Source organism: Myxine glutinosa, chromosome 11 (assembly GCF_964187855.1).
Source record: "Myxine glutinosa chromosome 11, kmMyxGlut1.1, whole genome shotgun sequence".
Lineage (NCBI taxonomy): Eukaryota > Metazoa > Chordata > Myxini > Myxiniformes > Myxinidae > Myxine > Myxine glutinosa.
In genome coordinates, this window is record NC_136271.1 from 52009486 (window position 1) to 52032694 (window position 23209).

General features: G+C 45.2%; 1 protein-coding gene across 3 annotated transcripts in view; it reads right to left on the reverse strand.

Annotated features, from left to right (window-relative positions):
- The window catches only part of LOC137436665 (laminin subunit alpha-1-like), a 296063-nt gene that overhangs the window by 105482 nt on the left and 167372 nt on the right, over positions 1-23209 (reverse strand). For all 3 annotated transcript variants that reach the window (XR_013624965.1, XM_078786676.1, XM_078786677.1), the window contains exons 27-28: positions 16356-16483; positions 15665-15782 (exon numbers count right to left, since the gene is read on the reverse strand). Coding sequence is in view for 2 of the 3 variants with exons in the window: in XM_078786676.1 (XP_078642802.1) it covers positions 15665-15782; positions 16356-16483 (246 nt within the window). In the remaining variant the exon portion in view is untranslated. The remainder of the gene's footprint in view (positions 1-15664; positions 15783-16355; positions 16484-23209) is intronic.

Consider the following 23209-nt stretch of genomic DNA (forward strand, 5'->3'; position numbering starts at 1 on the left):
TATATATATATATATATATATATATATATATATATATATATGTAGGGAGCTATTATGCCCCTCCCCCTTTGTTATTATGCTGCTTTACCAATTACCAAGTATAACCAATTATATGTTCTGTTTTCCTTATTACTGAACTCTTTATAATACTTAAGTTCTTTCTTGTGCTTTGAGGATGTGTAATATCCTAATAAGGAGTTCTTTCCTGTGTGCTCTTAGCCTGTGTGGGCACAATCTTTCAGTTCTCCTCAGCTGGCCTTGGCTACAGTTCTTATCTCTTCATGACTTTTCCAATATCCTGAATGTTGACACTTTTATGAGTATTCATGAGTATTCACCCTCCCTTTGTTCTTTCTCAACCAAAGTTCTATACAGAAAGTTGTAAACAGGTTGCCACAGATGGCTGACCATCTCCTTATCTGAGTTAACCTATGAGTGGCCTTGATGAGCTTCCTCTAACTAACTGAACAACAGGATGGGACTATGGTGGGGGGACCGATGAGCCCATTCTGGGACCAATGAGCCCATTCTATCTCTGTATCTTGTGAGCTAACCCCACCCCTGATATTCCTTATATAAAGCAAGGTTTAATTGATTTAATTCAGAGCATCTTGTTGTACTGTTGGTCATTCCTTGTGAGTTTCAATGCAACTTTGCTGTCCTCAAGCTTGAGTACTCGAGTTCCAATAAATATATCCGTTGCTCCTTTCTTCTGAGTCCCAAGTCCTAAGTCTCAATTCCGACAACTGGTGGCAGCGGTGTCGATCAGTCTGTGCAGTCCGGGACGCGGTCCCAGGCAAGTGAGTGGTGAGACCAGCTAGCAATTGATCCGGGTCAGGTGAGCTGTGGGTTTTCTTTTGTTTTTTCCTTTATAGCATGGGGGTCAGTCCAAATTGTAACCCACTCTCTTGCTCGGATGCCGTTTGTTCCGTTCCCTGCTCGAACCTGATCCACGAACCTAAATTTAAATACGGACCGCTTGGGTCCCGGAGCAACTGACTGTTTATGGACTCGTCAGGGTAACGTTACGTAAGGGGGGTGCCCACGTTGGGCGCCCGAGGTTAAGGGGTAATAGATCTCTGGGTTGTGAGGGTAAGGATAAGGGCGGTGTCCCGATCCGAGGCCTACCCGGGAGACGTCGGAATTATAAGTAAGATTAGAAGTATTATAAGGGCGTAGGACGCCAGGAGAGTACAGTAAGGGTAGGTTAGAAGGCCGTACTTCGCGAGGCGGGCGAACCTCACGGGTACAAGGCTACGGGTCTCTCAGAGTTAGGTAGAAGGCCGTACTTCGCGAGGCGGGCGAACCTCACGGGTACACAAGGCTACGAGCCTTTCAGAGTTAGGTAGAACGCGAGGCGGACGAACCTCACGAGTACAAGGCTACGTCGGTAAACTAAATTTTCCTAGGATGGGGAACTGGATGGGTAATAAGACTGTAAAGGCAGGTGAACCTCTTAGAAATACCCCAGCATTTTTCATGTTTCGGAGGTATGGCTATGATGCTGCGAGACCAGGGAAGTCATGGGTTGCGCTGACTAAGGATCTAGGTGAACCGTGGCCCAAAGGAGGGTCTTTTGCGCTGGAAAAATTGGACGTGTTGTATGGGGCATTAGAAAAGTTAGAACAGGACACGAAACACTTCCCACCTGACTATTGGAAAGTCTTTGGTTGATGGAAGGAAGAAGCGATGAAGTGACAGGCAAGATCGAAACAGGCCAGCCTGGCCGGTGAGGTATTAAAACTCAAGGGCCTGAGGAAACAGGCGAATAAAATGCAGGATGAAGCGGTTAAGGAAATAGAGAGGCAGGCTAACGAGTGACTGATGCCGCTCGTTGAAAGTCAAGTCCCCGTGGGAGGGTCAGGCAGATACCAAACCCCTACCCTCCCAGCCCTGAGCTCTGTCCCGGGGTTCCAGGCAACACCACCCTCCCTGCCCCACCCTTTTCACCCCAACTCACCCTTTCCACCCCGGTCTAAGAATCCCCTTTCTTTTGAATGATTGAGACATAAGGCGTTGTACACGACCCACTCAGGTCGTTGTGCTGTGAATTTTTGCGACTGTTCACACTGCTGAATGTGCGCAGTGGTTTGAAATGCGAGCTGGCTTGTCAGTCACGTGGTATGGAGAATGTATAGGGAAACGCATGATTTAAAATGCGTTGCCTAGGTTGGCAGGGGAGTGGCTGTTGGAGGTGCATGGTTGGAGTCGATCCGGTGTTCGCGCGACGTCTGAGAGACTCATTGGTATATGAATGAATGAATAAATGTATATATGGATGTCTGTCATTGAAGTATGTATTTGTGTCCATTGTGTGTGCCATGTGTCATTGACGCATGAAAGGGTTTCTTGTATTGATTGGTATTGGCTACTTGTGCGGTATGTATGGATGTGTGAGGTGTATTAGGCATGAATGACGTGGGAAAATAGTAAAGAAAATCTTGCTGAAATTAAACTATTGTGAGTTTTAAAAGGTTGCATAGAAAGCTTAGAAATAGTTAAGGGGGCGTAGAAACACTTACTCGGATATTTTCTCCAACCTGACGGTGTTGGAGAGTAGGTTGGAGGTTTTTGTATTTCTCCTGTGGCCTGTGATCCGACTGACAAGGTCCCAATGTATGATGTCATGGAGGAAAGACGTGTCTGCCTGTTTGTCTGATCGTAAGTCTGTGGTGTGATTTCACGGAGGGCCAAGGTTTAATCCAGTAAATGGGAGTTTTATGTTGTGGCAAGTGTGCGAGGGGGCACATCGGAGCACGCGAGTGGGGGTATTTGCGGGAGTGCACACCCGTGGTGAGTGTTACAGGGAAAGACATATGGGAACTTTTTATTTTCAATAAACAGACTAGGTTATTTTCTTGTTTATTTGTTTATTTACGAAAAATAAATAAATAACAGGGGGAGGTAGGTTAATGGTGGTTTGTTATTGTGAAGCTGCACATGGCTTGACAGGACATGGGAGCCAATGAGCTGTGTAATGAGAAAGATTAAAATTATGTCATGGTGTGAAATGCCGTAAGGTGTGAAATACACACCTTTGGCCTGGAGGGGAGTTCTTTTGGTAACTTACTTCCATGATTTACGTTCCATTGGAAGGGGAATAGGAAAATATGGGAATAATATGGAACAAATCGACAAGACAAATTGGGGTACAAACTCACCATGGAAGGAGAATGGAGGTTATAGTTTCATTGTTGTGTCTGTCTGGCTGTCTAGCAGGCCATGGAGTTATATTTCTGAAACATGGATTTCGACAGTAAAGACAGGTGTGTACCCTGAGAAAATTGTGGGTTGTGGAGTGGGCACTTTGATGGGCAATGGGGGACAGATGTTGTGTGCAACAAAGGTAAATAGATTGGATTTTGGCAAGGTTGAGTGAGATATGTGATGGATGGGGTGTGAAGGCGAGTTATGGCAGCTCCAGGGAGCACTCCTGGTGTTGGGTCTCATATAATTATGGTTAAAGTACATGTGCAGACAGGTGTGCTTCGGTTTGTATTACTGGCAGAGAAAAGACAACAAAGTGGCAAAGGTTACAGTTCCACAGAAGGAGAGCGAACAAGGAAAGTGGCTGGGCTGTTGATAAAACCGCTGGGTTTTACGTTGATTTAAGTTGTTGTGGATTTATGTTCAATTTTAATTTTAATTCCTATAGTCTAGTGCATATGGGACGGGGAAAATGGGAGATGACGTCAGTGTGCTCCGAGTATTGTAGTGATGGGGGAGCGCAATAATATAAGGGGTGACTGCAAAGCGCATGTTTCAGAAGGGAGTAGTTAGATCAAATGACGCTGTGTGTGTGTGTAGAAGAGTATTGTCTATTGAGCAGAGTATTGTGAGTGGGGGTGAGTGCATTGTATTGAATGAAGAAGCCTGGAGTCAGTGTGTGGGCACAGGTGTGCAAACCCAGGTGTATGGAGAATGGTTGTGTGAAATAACTTGTATGGAATGGATGGCTCGCTCGCTGACAGCTACAATCCATGTGGATTGTGACCGACGCTAACATTTCTATGAATGTATAAATGGAAAATAGTTATTTAAATAGATATTGTGTCATGACACAAAGGGTTGAACGTGCGATTCCAGGAATGAGCAAGTATTTTTGATATAAGCTGATGTTTCAAGTGACGATTTGAAATGTTGGAAGCTTAGATCAATCTTAAAGATACAAGCTTTTCATCTGTGAGCCGGAAGTCGACCATTTGTTTAATTTTAGATACTATACCTAATATTTACATGTAAATGCATGACTGGTCTGGATTTGGACTGCTCTGTGAGTTTTTGGGAAAACGGTATGTGTAGCTGGATTAAGTTTGAGTGGTTGTTTCATATACTCTGGGTACATGTGACTTAAAGGACGAATTGGACTTGCTGTGAACAGTGTAGATGCAAGAAGAGATAGACAGGGACACAATGAGCTGCTAGGTGAGCCATTGAGGTGGATTGGATGTTTTGTTGTTGTTTTTGGAAGTTCGGTTGTTGCATTGCCAAAGGTTTCTGTGTGATGTGGTATCTGTTGAAAGTGGATCACCTGTTGTCTTGTGTGGCATGAGCAGGGATGTATGTAACTGTATGTAACTGCCTGGGTTCAGGAAAATAACTTCAGTTGCAATTTGGTTTAAATTAAAGGTTAACGTTAGCTGGAAATTGGACAAAGTCAAAAGTTTGACCAAAACCAAAAGTGGTGGTTGGACCAAAAGTCCAAAGTGGAAATTGTCAAAAGTGCTTTAAAAAGCTACGTCCAATTTCATTTTGCCATTTGTAGAAGAAAATTCACTGCATTTAACATGCGTTTCCTTTAAACGGGCTTGGTCGGGCCAGCGTACATTTCAGCCAAAGTCTTATCTGGTTCACTCCCACACCAGGCCCGACTCGTGCTGCGACCTTGGTTGAACTGTCGGTTTAATTTGCACAGGAAATGAAATAAGGGGATTATAATGGGAGAAAGTGAACATTTGTGGATCTGAGGACAAGCTGGTTTGAATGTGTACCTGGGGTTTTCTGTGTGTCACAGTGTCTGTGTCTGTCTGTCTGTCACACTGGACTCTTGGATGGGTTTTCATGAGACGAATTTCAGACAAAACCCTCTTTGTTATTTCAGAATTGATCTGCACCCCACCTCACTGTGAAATGGACAGGTTGTGTGTGTGTCTCAGAGGTTTATGGACAACGGGGAGTGGCTGGTGCGAAGGGAGTGGTTGGGAAAGATGGACCCCCTTCACGAATACCCGTGGATAGTAGTTTAAAATAGGTAGAGGGTACAGGTAAATTGTGGTGGATATGGGCTGTGGTGCGCGTGGTAGAATTGGAAGGGCTACTCCAAAGCATTTTGCTTCCCCGCGCTATTGCGGTGATAAATGTCGCGGCCATCAAAGGGCGGACACTGACGTTGTTCGGGGCAATGCAAGGGCGGACGAGACGGCAGGAAAAGCCGCCAACCAAAGGATGGACAGGTACGATAGTAAAGTAGATATTGACCGCCTTGGCAATAGTCCTTGGAATCGTGGTTTGTTGTGTACTAATCGAGGCTTTAGTCCTTGCGTGTGTGAGAAAGTTTACCACAGGATGGACACTGAAGACGACACCAGAAAAGGCCATGGTGATGACCGACAAGCTGACCGTGGGTCCAGATGACACACCAGCCGTCGACGCAACTGCAGATCGCGGATCCTGGAACGACGACCCGAACGAGTCACTGGGCTGCGACAATGAGATCTCCGCTTCCGAAGATTGTTCTTCCATTGTTGATATTACTGATAATAATGTCGATTACACATTTGCAGACCTTGAAGCATTTCAGGCTGCCAGAAGGCCGATTCCTCTGGGCCCCAACGCGTCGCATGCAGACGTCAACGAGTTCCTAAAGGACTCCTCTCATTTCTTCTCGATGTGTACGGCTATGACTGTTGCTGACCGCCGACGCCGCAAGCCTACGCCACCTGAGAATAATGTTACTGATGATGTTACCGGTGATGATGGGGGCCACATGCAAGGGCCCCCGGCTGATGTTTATGTCTCAATGCAGGCTTTGCCTCTTTATGTATCACGAGCTCATCTTCATGTCTCACAAGCCCACAGTGAGTCAAACGCCACTGACCCAGTCCGGGATTTGGACCCTGCTGCTATCCCAAGCCCGGATGGAGAGGAACTCGATCATGAAGATACTCCGAGTTCCGAATCTGATTGTTTTGGAGATACGCCCGTGAATAACAGCGCTGCAAGCAGCATCGCCTCGGACGATCTCGACTTTGACCCAAAGGAAGTTGCTCTCCCTCCTTTGGACCGTTTTGCATTGTTTTATGGCCATAGGTTTGAGCCACCTGATACTGACGATGTTGTGTCTTCCCCAGATCACCAGCATGTAAGGGACCTCATGAACATGAATATCGATTGAGCGCTGACGATTTCCAAGGATTTCTCCTGGGGAAGCCTGGGCGAGCTCCAGTCGGGGAGGAGTCCGGCCGCACCTCTGTGGACCAAGGGTGGGTCAGGAGATCTTCCTGGGTGTGGACCCCGGTGGAACCAGAGGTCTTCGTTGGGGATCTGACACGCTATTCGATCTTCATGTCTCTACGGTCTCACCTCATACACCCATCTACACCCGACTTACATCATACATCCACTAACACCCACTTGCACCCAGACGCCCACGGATCTTCCTGCTGAGTGCGCTGTGCGGTACGGGGTACGAGACATGCTCACTGGGAGGCATCCGTGTGGTATGTTTAGTGAATCTTTTACACTGTCTGTTTTGCCTCACTTGGAGGTTTTTCCTTTATGCCATTTGTTCACCCTGCTTCTACGGCCTTACAGTGCATACTCACATACAGACGCGAATCATCCTACTGGGTACTGTGTGGTGCTTTGCGTGCGGGACATGCTCACCGGCTGCCTTCGCGTGATATGTTGAATGGCTTTTCTGATTTGATTCATTTCTGCTTTGTTTTGAAATAAAGGCCTTTGATTGGCTCATAGATAACTTTGTATCTTAGATCCAAAAGGGCGGTATGTAGGGAGCTATTATGCCCCTCCCCCTTTGTTATTATGCTGCTTTACCAATTACCAAGTATAACCAATTATATGTTCTGTTTTCCTTATTACTGAACTCTTTATAATACTTAAGTTCTTTCTTGTGCTTTGAGGATGTGTAATATCCTAATAAGGAGTTCTTTCCTGTGTGCTCTTAGCCTGTGTGGGCACAATCTTTCAGTTCTCCTCAGCTGGCCTTGGCTACAGTTCTTATCTCTTCATGACTTTTCCAATATCCTGAATGTTGACACTTTTATGAGTATTCATGAGTATTCACCCTCCCTTTGTTCTTTCTCAACCAAAGTTCTATACAGAAAGTTGTAAACAGGTTGCCACAGATGGCTGACCATCTCCTTATCTGAGTTAACCTATGAGTGGCCTTGATGAGCTTCCTCTAACTAACTGAACAACAGGATGGGACTATGGTGGGGGGACCGATGAGCCCATTCTGGGACCAATGAGCCCATTCTATCTCTGTATCTTGTGAGCTAACCCCACCCCTGATATTCCTTATATAAAGCAAGGTTTAATTGATTTAATTCAGAGCATCTTGTTGTACTGTTGGTCATTCCTTGTGAGTTTCAATGCAACTTTGCTGTCCTCAAGCTTGAGTACTCGAGTTCCAATAAATATATCCGTTGCTCCTTTCTTCTGAGTCCCAAGTCCTAAGTCTCAATTCCGACATATATACATACATACATACACACACGTACACCGTATATGTGTAATGGAAATAGCACCACTTTTGGTGCTAACGATATTACCAATCATCTTCATAATATAGTGGAACCTTCTCAAAATTATTACTAGCGTTATATATATACTGTGTGTATGTATATGTATGTATGTGTGTGTGTGTATATATATCTATATAAACTAGAACCCCACTCAGTAGAGCGTGTATGTATATGTATGTGTGTGTGTGTGTGTATATATATATATATATATATATATATATATATATATATATATATATAAACTAGAACCCCACTCAGTAGAGCGCATACTCCCGCCGTGGGTGGCCGCTGCTGAGGCCTATCTTCCAATGGTAAAAAAAATCCTTCAAAAAATTCCTGGATCTGGAATAATATCCTGAGCTTCACCAAAAACTAATCAATTCTTCCTTATCCCAAGGGAAATCATCCCATCAACTTTCAACCTTTCATCCAAATCCGTTCAGAACTTTTCCAGATATCTTATTCACAAACACACGAACACATGAACATACGAACACACACACACACACACACACACACACACACACACACACACACACACACACACACGAACACATGAACACACACACACACACACACACACACACATGAACACACACACACACACACACACACACACACACACACACACACACACACACACACACACACACACACACACACACACACACACACACACACACACACACAATCGAATGCATTACTCCCTGGCGGGAGTAATTATTACTAACGTGACCACACATCGTTTCAGAGGGATAGGCATCTTTGACCATTTCGTTGTCTTTTGGGTCTTCAGGGTCTTTGGGGTCTTCATGGTGTTTTGGGTGGGTCTTCATGGTGTGTTGGGTCTTCATGGTGTTTTGGGTCTTCAAGGCAATTTTGGTCTTCAGGGTCTTTTAGATCCACTGGGCCTTTAAGGGTATTTTGGGTCTTTGGGATGTTTTGGGTCTTCCTTGTCTTTTGGGTCTTTGGTGTCTTCAGGGGCTTTTGGGTCTTAAGGGTCTTTTGGTTCCTCTGGGTCTTTCAGGGTCTTTGGGGTATTTTGGTTCTTCAGGGTATTTAAGGGTATTTTGGGTCTAAAGCGTCTTTGGGGTCTTCAGGGTGTTTTGGGTCTTCAGGGTGTTTTGGGTATTCCGGGTGTTTTGGGTATTCGGGGTGTTTTGGGTCTTCGGGGTGTTTTGGGTCTTCAGGGTATTTTGGGTATTCCGGGTCTTTTCGGTCTTCGTGGTGTTTTGGGTCTTCGGGGTAATGTTGGGTCTTCAGGGTCTTTGGGTTATTTTGGGTATTTTATTTTTTATTTTTTTTGTATACTGAATCGAGGCTCGTGAAAGAACTGACAACCGCGAGGGAAAGACAGTACAGGGGGACCACGAGGGAAAGACAGCACAGGGGGACCACGAGGGAAAGACAGCACAGGGGGACCACGAGGGAAAGACAGCACACGGGGACCACGAGGGAAAGACAGCACACGGGGACCACGAGGGAAAGACAGCACACGGGGACCACGAGGGAAAGACAGCACACGGGGACCACGAGGGAAAGACAGCACACGGGGACCACGAGGGAAAGACAGCACACGGGGACCACGAGGGAAAGACAGCACAGGGGGACCACGAGGGAAAGACAGCACACAGGGACAACGAGGGAAAGACAGCACACGGGGACCACGAGGGAAAGACAGCACACGGGGACCACGAGGGAAAGACAGCACACGGGGACCACGAGGGAAAGACAGCACACGGGGACCGCGAGGGAAAAACAGCACAGGGGGACCACGAGGGAAAGACAGCACACGGGGACCACGAGGGAAAGACAGCACACAAAATAATCAATTTGTGGTATTTTGGGTATTTTGGGTGTTCGGGGTCTTTTAGGTTTAGGTTCGGGGTCCACTTGGTTGTCTGCGACACAAGGGTGAAAGGTGGGAGGAGAGCTCGGCGGGTGAAGTACCAACCGAGAATGAAGGTGTGGAGGTTGAAAGAGGTGACAGTAAGGGAGGCATTAAAAGAGAGGCTGAGTAGGGCAGAGGATGATGTGGTTGAGCTTGAAAGTGGTTGGATGTCAATGAAAGCTAGTCTGTTGGGAGCCGTTGGTGAGGTATGTGGATGGACAAAAGGACCACCGAGGCACTCGGAAACATGGTGGTGGGATGTTGAAGTTGGAAAGAGGATTGACGAGAAGAGGAAGAAGTTCAAAGAGTGGCAGAAGGCGAAGGGTACGGGAGCAGAAACAGCAGAGCATGAAAGTTATAAGGCAGCCAGGAAGGCTGCAAAGAAAGAGGTAGCAAAGGCGCAGGAGGCATGTAGGAAAATGTTCGGAGAACGCTTGGATTCGGAAGAGGGTCAGAAAGCAGTATTCAGGATTGCAAAGCACATAGCGAAAGAGAGGTGTGATGTGATGGGGGTGAGTTGCTTGAAGGATGAAGTGGGACAAATCGTTGTCGACCCAGATGGCATTAAAGGAAGATGGAAAAGATATATGGAACTGCTGTTGAATACAGAGAATGAATGGGATGGCAACATAGAGAGTAACCCAGTTTTAGGACCGGCAGAGAAGATAACTGAGAAGGAAGTTGAGGAAGCGATAAAAGCAATGAAGAGTGGAAAAGCGGGAGGGCCGACGGGAGTTGTGGGAGATATGTTGAAGGCAGCAGGAAGTTGGGGTGTGAAGAGAATGACAGAGATCTGTAATCTGGTGGTGAAAGAAGGCCGCATTCCAGTGGATTGTGAAGTGAGTACCCTCGTCCCTCTATACAAGGGGAAAGGTGACCCTCTGGAGTGTGGCTCGTACCGAGCGATAAAGTTATTGGAGCATGGAATGAAGGTATTGGAAAGGGTGTTGGAGAGGAGGATGAGGAAGAAAGTGAAGATCGACGAAATGCAGTTTGGATTTATGCCAGGAAGAGGAACGACAGATGCGCTTTTCATTGTGAGGCAGTTGCAGGAGAAGTACATGGATAAGAGGAAGAAGTTGTTTTTTTGGGTTTGTTGATCTGGAGAAAGCATTCGATAGGGTTCCACGCAAAGTATTGACATGGGCATTGAGGAAGTTAGGAGTGGAGGAATGGTTGATCAGAGTAGTGATGGCAATGTACAAAAGAGCGCGCACAGCTGTAAGGACGAAGGACGGGAACAGTGGTGAGTTTGAGGTGAAGGTGGGAGTGCATCAGGGGTTGGTACTAAGTCCACTACTATTTGTAGCTGTGATGGAGGTGCTGGCTCAGAACGTAAAGGAGGGTTTACCGTGGGAGTTGTTGTATGCAGATGATCTGGTGTTGATTGCAGAAAGTATGGATGGACTGAAGGAAAAGATGAACAAGTGGAAGGAATGTATGGAGACAAAAGGTCTGAGGGTGAATATCGGAAAGACAAAGGTGATGGCAAGTGGTAAAGCATGTGGTGAGGTGGAAAGAACTGGGAAGTGTGCTGTGTGCAGGAAGGGTGTCGGAGTGAACTCCATTCAATGTACAATGTGTGCTGAGTGGGTTCATCAAAAATGTAGTGGTCTGAGAGGGTCATTTACCAGTGTGGCAGCTAGCTACATTCAAATGTAAGGTGTGCACAGAGGGAGCTGCAAGTGGAGGAAATGTTGAGTTGGATCTTGGAGACGGCGTGAAGCTGGAAGGTGTGAAAACATTTTGCTACCTCGGAGACATGCTGAATGGAGAAGGTGGATCAGACTCAGCAACGGTTGCTCGAGTGAGATGTGCATGGAAGAAGTTTCGGGAACTGAGTGACGTGCTGATGAGGAGGAGAGTGTCGCTGAAGCTGAAGGGAAAGGTGTATGCTGCATGTGTGAGAAGTGTTATGATTTATGGGAGCGAGACATGGGTAATGAACGTAGAGCAGCAACGAAGGCTGGAAAGGGTGGAAATGCGAATGGTTCGATGGATGTGCGGAGTATCGTTGAGAGAGAGGAAGACAAATGATGAATTGCGAAAGATGATGGGAATATTGCCTGTGATTGATGCTGTGAAGAGGAACAGGTTGAGATGGTTTGGTCATGTGTTGAGGAAGGATGAAAGTGACTGGTTGAGAAGAGTGATGGAAGTTAATGTAGAAGGAAGTAGAGGACGGGGAAGACCGAGAAAGACTTGGCTAAAGATGGTGGAAGAAGAAATGCGGGCAAGGGGGTTAACAAGGAGAGACGCAGAAAATAGGGCAAAATGGAGAAGATTGTCATGGGGACCGCAAGGCTAACCCCCGCTCTAGCAGGGAAAATGGCCTTAAAATGCATATTGTTGTTGGGGTCTTTTAGGTCTTCTGGGTTTTTTGGGTCTTCATGGTGTTTTTGGGTCTTTGGGGCCTTGTTGGGTCTTCAGGGGCTTTTGGGTCTTAAGAGTCTTTTGGTTCCTCTGAGTCTTTAAGAATCTTTGGGGTCTTTGGGGTGTTTTGGGTCTTCGGGGTGTTTTGGGTCTTCTGGTCTTTTCAGGGTGTTTTGTGTCTTTGGGGCCATTTGGGTCTTCAGGGTCTTTGTGGTCTTCAGGGTATTTTGGGTCTTCGGTGTGTTTTGGGTCTTCGGGATGTTTTGGATCTACGGGGTGTTTTGGGTCTTCGGGGTCTTTTGGGTCTTCAGGGTGTTTTAGGTATTTGGGTTATTTTGGGCCTTCAGAGTCTTTGGGGTATTCAGGGTCTTCAGGGTCTTTTGGGTCTTCAGGGTATTTTGGGTCTTCAGGGTCTTTTGGGTGTTCAGGGCTATTTGGGTTGTCAGGGCCTTTTTGAGCCTCAAGGCCTTCAAGGGTATTTTGGGTCTTTGGGGTGTTTTGGGTCTTCGGGGTCTTTAAGGGTATTTTGGGGCTTTAGGGGCTTCGTGGTCTTACGGGTCTCGGGGGACTTAATGGGTCGTCAAAGGACTGAGGAGTCTCAGCTTCCTAAACATAATTAAGAGGGTGTTAATTTTATTTGAAGAAGAAGAAGACGTTTTGGTCACATGTAAAAACATACATACAAACAAACAGACATATAAATAAACGTTTGCTCTATTATAATAAGATATGGAGCACGATATGTTGCAATCAATACATTTTCTTTCAAAAATGACAAAAAAATTATAAAAAGGAAATTTCCAAGTTTGTGCCGCAGCATATTGTCCACCAAAAGTGAGCAGAGAAGGGTGCATGCTAGTAGTTATAATGAACACCAGGGAACATTCTGATTGTGTTGTGTCGGCCCAGGTGGAAGCTTTCCTGGGAAGACTAGATAGCCGAAAAAAATAAAGACAAATGAAAAGAGGAAATTGTTCTGCAGAGTTAAGGTTATATGTGTATGCTAATTTTTTTTGATCGCTAGCCTCGGCTCACGAACCTTTATGTCTTTCTTCTTATCACCCATTCCAAACATCAAGCACATATTACACATGGTGCTCATGAGATGGGGAACACGAATGGCCGCAGGAAAACTTCAAGAATACTCCTGCCTACATTTGCTCCAATCTCACCCATACCTGCACTCGCTTCAACCTCGCCCCTGCCTGCACTCACTCCAACGTCATTCCTGCCTGCACTCACTGCATCCCCACCAGTGCCTGCCCTTGCTGCACTCCAACACCTGCACTTGCCCTCCCCCCCCCCCCACCATCACCTGTATTCATCAGTGTCTGCACATGCTGCACCCCCACTAATAATGCCTGCACTCACTACACTTCACCACCACTCGCTACATCCCCACCACTTAATGTACACTCTACACCATCACCCCTACCATTCTTCCATCCAGACTCGGTCTACAAATGCAACCAACTTTTGTCTACAAATTGTTTACACTCCGTTACCTCCTGCAAAGCAGGTATCCGCTCCTTCATGCTATCATTTCAATCTTGAGGTGTACCATTTCTATATAATTCCTACACCAAATAATAGGATACTCTCTGTTGCCACGATTGTTGCCACCTTGTTGCCACCACTAGCTACTGAATAAGTAGGCCTCACAATAAACACTTCAAACACTTTGGACAGATGCTAACCAAAGCAGAGTTTCTTAGCAAGACTGTGCAACGCCAATCTTATAATGTCGTCTTGTGGTGTTGCTTTGTCATCTGGGTCACAATTGCCTTCAATATAAATGGGATGCAACTGCATCTACTCCACCATCAAGTCTATAATCATTGACCGTTTTATTGTAAATTCGCTGCAACTCCCCCGACTGTTCAGTACACTGTCAAGTAAATCATTCTGTGCTTGATACATCATCTCAAAGTGCCGGCATACTTGACTTCTGCTCTGGTTTCAGAATTCACAGATATCTGAACTGTTGCTTTTACTTACATGCTTTAATCGTTAATGACATTCATTGAAGTAATCTGATTAATTTGGTCAAATTGTACACCTTATTATAATGGAGCAAACGTGTATGGTTATGTATGTATGTATGTATGTATGTATGTATGTATGTATGTATGTATGTATGTATGTATATATATATGTATATTTGCGACAGAAACGTCTTCTTCAAATATATATAAATCCGAAAAACAGTCTGTGAAGCCATGAATCCGTGTGACCACATCTATTAATCACATACTGTTTGACCATCTGTTGCATTCTGTCTATTAATTATGTACTGTTGGAATATACTAATAGACGGCTGAGATCCCTTAGAGTCGGCTTAGACCTTTGAAGACCATTTAAGTCCCCTAAAACTCTGAAGACCACCAAGACCAAAAAGACCCTTAATGACCTTGAATATCCTTGCCGCAGGTCACAATTTTAAACCGATCTTCATGAAACCTCACCAAATAGCAGATTGAGGTCAAAAAGTCAACATAGGCCAAAGGTCAACCACTTCTTTCAAATTTCTAAAATCCTCAATTTATTTTTAAGGTCAACATAGGCAGGCCAAAGGTCAACCAGTTTTTCCAAAGGACCTAAAATACCCTGAAGACCTTTGAATACCATTTAAGTCCCCTAAAACTCTTAAGACCACCAAGATCACTAAAGACCAGAAAGACCCTTAATGACCTCGAAGATCCCCAAAGGACCTAAAATACCCCAAAGACCCCAAGACTATAAAATACCCCAAAGATCCAAAATACCCAGAAGACCCCACAAACCTTATTTTAATGGGTATTAAAGATCTGGGTATTATCTGGTATTATCTGTAATCTGGAATGGGTATTATCTGGGTATTAAAGACCCCGAAATACCCCAAAGACCCTTAAAGACCCCGAAGACCCAAAAAACACAAAAACACCAAGAGGACACAAAAAACCCAAAGACCACGGAGACCCTTAAGACTCCAAAGACCCGTAAGATGCTTTAGACCCATTAGATCAGCTTGGACCCTTGACCATTTAGAGCTTTAGACGACTTGGACCTTTTTATATTACAAATAAATTACAAAAAAAATATCACCAATATTACAAATAAATTTGCACAAAAGAAATGTTTGTATTGTGATTGGTATAAATCATGACAACACAGCAACTCAAATTGAGTCAGGTCATTATCCTCAGTTAAAAGAAGCCTGTGACTCTGTGGCGACGTGTGGAGAGGCGAACATTGCGAGCTGATCCATGCTATTATAAATAAAGTTTGTATTTTTATTATCAACATCGTGGCACAAGTCTATTTCCACACTATTTGCTAAAATGGCCTATTTATTTCTGTAGAGGCATCATCTTGCCTTTGATTAGATAATAAATAACTATGTTCGAGTTCTGGTTGATCGAGGGATTTGCGATACCAGGCCTGGTACCAGGAAGAACCAGGGTTTATGCAGTTGCTTTTTTAATAAACAGAAATGACTGGGAATCCAAATGCCTTGGACATTTTTCTTCCACGGTAAACTTCAACTGCCCAGAATCCAGGCCAAAACTTGGTTGTGCCTTGTGGGTGGTCGAACCCCCTGAACACACGAGAAAATGTAAAAAAAAAACAATTGAAAATAAAGATATCCAACCACCTGGCAGGAGAAGCCGGTGTAACCAGCAGGGCAATCACATTTTTCAATCTGCGAAGCTTTCTTGGTGGGAATGCCGCCATTATAAGGAACCGCGACTTCGAGAGAAATGTCAGAAATTCTGCAAAGAAGCGCGGGAGTGAAGGAGAGAAACAAGGGGATCATTAATGATGTGAATGAGAGGGCCAATGTACACTCTACAGATTTTCCCCTTTTCCCCACCCTCTTTCTTTAATTCCACTCTCAATACTTATGTTTAGCATGACTCCTTTAGGCTTCCCATGAATCGCCTGACAAGTGGGCACCACTATAAATATAAATCTGTAAGGGTCCTAATAAGGTAAAACGGCCAACGCTATGCTCAGCCCATGAAGTGAATGAATCAGGGACTTGGCCACACTACAAGCCCCACAGTTTATGCTTGCAGGCATGAAATGTATGAATGATTAGATATGGCACAGCTGGCTTGGACAACGCTTAAAAGTTAGCTTGTTCCACAATACAGAGCCAATTGATGGTAACACGCGAGATGGTCTTTTTATTATCAGAGATGACTTTCTGACAGTAATTGAAACCATAAATGGATGGCACAAAGACACAAGAGACGAATGAGCTATCCTGCTGCCAAGAACAATGCATAATCGGCCTGTATAATCTTCAGAACAGTAAATGTGATTTTATTCCAAGTTTTCACCTGCTTTCCTCCATACTGGTTCCATATGATGCTTTGATCACTATGGCCTTCACCTCTGATAGGATTTCCATGAAATTGCTTTTGCTCACTGGTCTGTTCAGGATGGAGTTGAAATAAGACCAGTTTTTCTGATAACAACAAAAAGCAGGACGATTTGATAATCAATTATACATTTGACAGGAATAAGCTGCATCTGACAAGTTTGTTCTATTTCAAAAAAGGAAAGATTATCCATGAGGTCCTTGAAGAAGTTTCCAAACCATATCTTATCCTATACATGGGCTGATTTGTCTATTGTCTATCACACAGTCAGATCCACCAGCATAAATAATGCAGAATATTGACTTCAGCAAAATGTAGTGTCTTTCTTAAGACTAAAAAAAAACATAATGCCTCCGGCGACGAAAGCTTTTGCAGCCAATTTAAGCTCTTACAACAACATGCATTTTAAGGCAATTTTCCCTGCTAGAGCGGGGGTTAGCCTTGCGGTCCCCATGACAATCTTCTCCATTTTGCCCTATTTTCTGCATCTCTCCTTGTTAACCCCCTTGCCCGCATTTCTTCTTCCACCATCTTTAGCCAAGTCTTTCTCGGTCTTCCCCGTCCTCTACTTCCTTCTACATTAACTTCCATCACTCTTCTCAACCAGTCACTTTCATCCTTCCTCAATACATGACCAAACCATCTCAACCTGTTCCTCTTCACAGCATCAATCACAGGCAATATTCCCATCATCTTTTGCAATTCATCATTTGTCCTCCTCTCTCTCAACGATACTCCACACATCCATCGAACCATTCACATTTCCACCCTTTCCAGCCTTCGTTGCTGCTCTACGTTCATTACCCATGTCTCGCTCCCATAAATCATAACACTTCTCACACATGCAGCATACACCTTTCCCTTCAGCTTCAGCGACACTCTCCTCCTCATCAGCATGCCACTCAGTTCCCGAAACTTCTTCCATGCACATCTCACTCGAGCAACCGTTGCCGAGACTGATCCACCTTCTCCATTCAGCATGTCTCCGAGGTAGCAAAATGTTTTCACACCTTCCAGCTTCACGCCATCTCCAAGATCCAACTCAACATTTCCTCCATCTGCAGCTCCCTCTGCGCACACCTTACATTTGAATGTAGCTGCCACACTGGTTAATGACCCTCTCAGACCACTACATTTTTGATGAACCCACTCAGCGCACATTGTACACTGAATGGAGTTCACTCCGACACCCTTCCTGCACACAGCATACGGCCACTTCCCAGTTCTTTCCACCTCACCACATGCTTTACCACTTGCCATCACCTTTGTCTTTCCGATATTCACCTTCAGACCTTTTGTCTCCATACATTCCCTCCACTTGTTCATCTTTTCCTTCAGTCCATCCATACTTTCCGCAATCAACACCAGATCATCTGCATACAACAACTCCCACTGTAAACCCTCCTTTACGTTCTGAGCCAGCACCTCCATCACAGCTACAAATAGTAGTGGACTTAGTACCGACCCCTGATGCACTCCCACCTTCACCTCAAACTCACCACTGTTCGCGTCCTTCGTCCTTACAGCTGTGCGTGCTCTTTTGTACATTGCCATCACTACTCTGATCAACCATTCCTCCACTCCTAACTTCCTCAATGCCCATGTCAATAGTTTGCGTGGAACCCTATCGAATGCTTTCTCCAGATCAACAAACCCAAAAAACAACTTCTTCCTCTTATCCATGTACTTCTCCTGCAACTGCCTCACAATGAAAAGTGCATCTGTCGTTCCTCTTCCTGGCATAAATCCAAACTGCATTTCGTCGATCTTCACTTTCTTCCTTATCCTCCTTTCCAACACCCTTTCCAATACCTTCATTCCATGCTCCAATAACTTTATCGCTCGGTACGAGCCACACTCCAGAGGGTCACCTTTCCCCTTGTATAGAGGGACGAGGGTACTCAGTTCCCAATCCACTGGAATGCGGCCTTCTTTCACCACCAGATTACAGATCTCTGTCATTCTCTTCACACCCCAACTTCCTGCTGCCTTCAACATATCTCCCACAACTCCCGTCGGCCCTCCCGCTTTTCCACTCTTCATTGCTTTTATCGCTTCCTCAACTTCCTTCTCAGTTATCTTCTCTGCCGGTCCTAAAACTGGGTTACTCTCTATGTTGCCATCCCATTCATTCTCTGTATTCAACAGCATTTCCATATATCTTTTCCATCTTCCTTTAATTCCATCTGGGTCGACAACGATTTGTCCCACTTCATCCTTCAAGCAACTCACCCCCATCACATCACACCTCTCTTTCGCTATGTGCTTTGCAATCCTGAATACTGCTTTCTGACCCTCTTCCGAATCCAAGCGTTCTCCGAACATTTTCCTACATGCCTCCTGCGCCTTTGCTACCTCTTTCTTTGCAGCCTTCCTGGCTGCCTTATAACTTTCATGCTCTGCTGTTTCGGCTCCCGTACCCTTCACCTTCTGCCACTCTTTGAACTTCTTCCTCTTCTCGTCAATCCTCTTTCCAACTTCAACATCCCACCACCATGTTTCCGAGTGCCTCGGTGGTCCTTTTGTCCATCCACATACCTCACCAACGGCTCCCAACAGACTAGCTTTCATTGACATCCAACCACTTTCAAGCTCAACCACATCATCCTCTACCCTACTCAGCCTCTCTTTTAATGCCTCCCTTACTGTCACCTCTTTCAACCTCCACACCTTCATTCTCGGTTGGTACTTCACCCGCCGAGCTCTCCTCGCACCTTTCACCCTTATGTCGCAGACAACCAAGTGGTGCTGTGAAACAGCCTCCTCCCCCGGGATCACCTTTGTGTCCCGGAGGTGCCCCCTATCTCGCCTACGCACCATCAGGTAGTCAACGGTTGTCGTCGACCCACCTGACGTGTATGTAACAAGCTTATTGTCCTCTTTCTGGAACTGAGTATTACAAATCAACAAATCAGCTCCATCAGCAAACTCCAAAATCCTTTCACCTTCTCCATTTCTCACACCATATCCGTAACCCCCATGAACTCCCTCAAAACCGTCCATACTCCTTCCCACATGTCCATTTAGGTCTCCTCCCACCACAACAACTTCCTCATCTTTCACGTTTTCCATCAGCTTCTCTATCGCACACCAGAACTTGTCCTTCTCTTCATCGCTTCGACCAACCTGCGGAGCATATCCCGAGATGACGTTCACCAAGAGCTTTCCAATCATCATTTTCACCATCATCAACCTATCACTCACTCGAGTCACACTCACCACACTGTCTACAAACTCCTCAGAAAACAGGACACCAACACCATTCACGCCCTCCGGGCACCCTTGCCACACAAACTTGTATTTCTGTCCCTGCCTACCCTTCACCATTCTCACACCACTTCCCTTCCATCTCGTCTCTTGCACACAACATATATGTCCACTCTTCTTCTGACCAATACTTCCACCACTTCTCCTGATCTCCCTGTCATTGTCCCTACATTCCATGTCCCAAACCTCAGAAACCGATCTCCACTTCGGGCTGTACCCTGCCCATATGTACTTGTCATTGTCATGGTTCTCTTTTTGAGGCAATGTTTTTATGGCCGGATGCCCTTCCTGACACCAACCCTCTTAGTCGTCTCTTATGACACGCAGGGATACGGTGTACCTATTCTGGTTAAAACATGTAAATTCTGGGGGGGGGGGGGGGGGGCGTCAGCATCACGGCTGCGGTTTAAACATATTCCAACAATATCCAAACAGAACCATGAAAAAAAAAAAAAAAAAAAAAAAAAAAAACAGCCGGGAAGTCTTACAGGTGGTTAAAAAAATCTTACACAAAACTCAAACTCAAACTCTGCTTACACAAAAAAAACTACCAGGAAGCATCTCTCACACACAAGCAAAAGAAAAACAATTCCAGTTTAACACAGAAACATGATCAAATTAACACAGAAACAAAGGAAGGATGCCATTTCATCCTTTAGAGCTCACCAACTTACAACAGACAAAGGTCAATGATTCAGGCAGATGTACCTACACTGTAAGGGTAAAGACATATTTTCATCAGTGATCATCGGTGATCATTGTGTGATGTGATATATATATATATATATATATATATATATATATATATATATATATATATATATATATATATATATATATATATATATATATATATATATATATATATATATATGTATATATATATATATATATATACATACATATATATATATATATATAAATAAAACAGTTTGTGTGTGCGTGTGTGTGTGTGTATGTAATGTTACCGATAGACTCCCAAACGGAGAGGCTCACGTACTTGATATTTGTCACAGACATGGCCATTGAGCCTGGGACGAACATGGCCGAACTCAAAATATTTGACGATCCATGTTGTTTATTCATATTTACCTCAGCGCATTTCAGCGCACGGAATCAACGGAATCAGAGCAGGTGGGCGCTGATTCGCTCAGAGCGATCACGTGATGACGCTATGACGCTATGAACGCTATGACGCTATGAAAAAAAAAATCGCTATGACGCTATGAAACGCTATGAACGCTATGACGCTATGAAACGCTATGAAGCTATGAACGGTATGAACGATATGACGCTATGAAAAAAAAAATCGCTATGACGCTATGACACTATGAACGCTATGAACGCTATGAACGATACGACGCTATGAAGCTATGACCGCTATGAACGATATGACGCTATGAAAAAAAAAAATCGCTATGACGCTATGAAACGCTATGAACACGATGACGCTATGAACGATATGACGCTATGAAGCTATGACCGCTATGAACGATATGACGCTATGAACGATATGACGCTATGAAAAAAAAAATCGCTATGACGCTATGAAACGCTATGACCGATATGAACGCTATGACACTATGAACGCTATGACGCTATGTCGCTATGAAAAAAAAAAATCGCTATGACGCTATGAAACGCTATGAGAAAAAAAAAAAAAATCGCTCGCTTTACCAAGGGGCTCGCTCTCCCCCCGTTCCCCTTCCCTCCCCTTCCCCCTTCCCTCCCCCGCCCGGCAATGCCGGGTACTTCTGCTAGTATATATATATATATATATATATATAGTTGTGGATTTGAGAATCTTGTTGTAAATATCACCCTGAGTAGTGTAATGATTCCTTGTAAATATCTCTGTTTTGTGTGTAAAGGTCAAAGGTCGTCCTCTTAGTTAGTCCATATACATGCATGTAGGCCACCATATACCCTTCTAAATAGTTATTTCCTTATTATGTGTATTAGTTTAAGGCTGTGTTTCCCATCAGTTGACTCTGCATTGCATCAAATTGAAATAAGGTAGAATCCCCCTGTCAAGTGCATAGCCTCTATTGCCAACTGCATTCGCCCTCCATTGAGCACGTGCTCTAACTCGGAGAAGAAAGGCGTGTCTCCACCTCATCATAGGAAGGAGGAGTGAGCCCTTGCCGATCAACCAACCAAGCACGAGGGGTTTGGCTTGAGAGGGCGGAGAAAGAACGATCGGGCAGGTTCGCGAAGATTCGAGGGTGTGGCCCTATATAACCCGTCACGCGACGCCCCCACCGGGAGATGCATCAGAGAGAAGGGATGAGTTCACCTAAAGGAGTCCACCGCAGCTTTGAACAAACTGCAGCTTTGAGCGTCGACAGCGGTGACGGCAGTTGTGGCCACGAAGCAACGTCACCGTGCGGAGACGATTGGGGAGAGTCGGCGGCTGCTCAACACGAGCCGGGATCACACCCACCACCCACATCCTTCCCGCCTTGTGATCCCACCTCCTCGTCCGTCCAATCATCCACCTCCAGCTGAACCTTCCTCCCCTTCCAGCCATTCGTTCCTGCCTTCATTCCCCATTTGTGTAAGTCTGATTGTCGTCCGTCTTCTGTGTTGTCCTGGGGTATAAGTTAAGCCTGTTTAGATAAGTTAGTATTTGCACTGAGTCTTATGGTCCTTCCATCGTTCTGTCTTTATTTTCGTATCTTTCCTTCTCCTTGGTTACTTTTGGTCTTGTACATAATAGTTAGTAATAAATCCTGTTCTTCCTACCTTGCCTTCTTTCCTTTACATCCGTTTCGTTTTAGTGATTTCCCCATTGGATACCTGTGGCACGATTTGGCCAACGTTAAGAATCGGGTCTAGTTACTTGCTAATGGTTCGTGCCGCGGCTGCTAATCCGCTCGGCAATTAACAACTTGTCCGCGATCGCGAACGAGGTTGCTCACATGCCTCTCCGGAGGGAGCCGAGCAACTTCAGGGCTCACGTCGGTCAGTCGCACACAAGGGGATTAATCCCCCCTTCTTAAGGGGAAAAAAGGCCGACGTTGAGATCTGCAACAATATATATATATATTGTCCCCATCAATATCAATATCCCCATCAATTGGCTTGTTAAAGATCGCACCCTAGTTAGTCCATGTACAACACGTAGTGAACCATAGGACCTCTCCGTAGTTATTTCATGATTGTGTGTTTCAGTTAAGGATCTGTTCCCAATAGTTGAATCTGCGTTGCATTAATCAAATAAGATAGGTCCCTTTCAATTCCCCCAATCGTTTCCGCAAAGTAACAGTAGGGCGGCGTTCACCGCCGTTGCATTGGGCTGTTTTTGTTGGCACCACGCCGCCATAAGCCATGCGGTCAAGCCGAGGAAGAAGGGGGCGGAGCCGCCAGAACAAGGTGTGGCACGTCGACTCGTCATCGGAGGTGGAGTCAGCAAGCCCTTACCGACCAAACAGCGCCGCGGTGAGCGAACCGGTAGGCGTGTCATCAGAGCCGGTGGCTTGATTCCCACACGAGCAATAAAAGCGGCTGCAAGGGACTGCTTGAGAGAGACGAGTGAGAAGGTA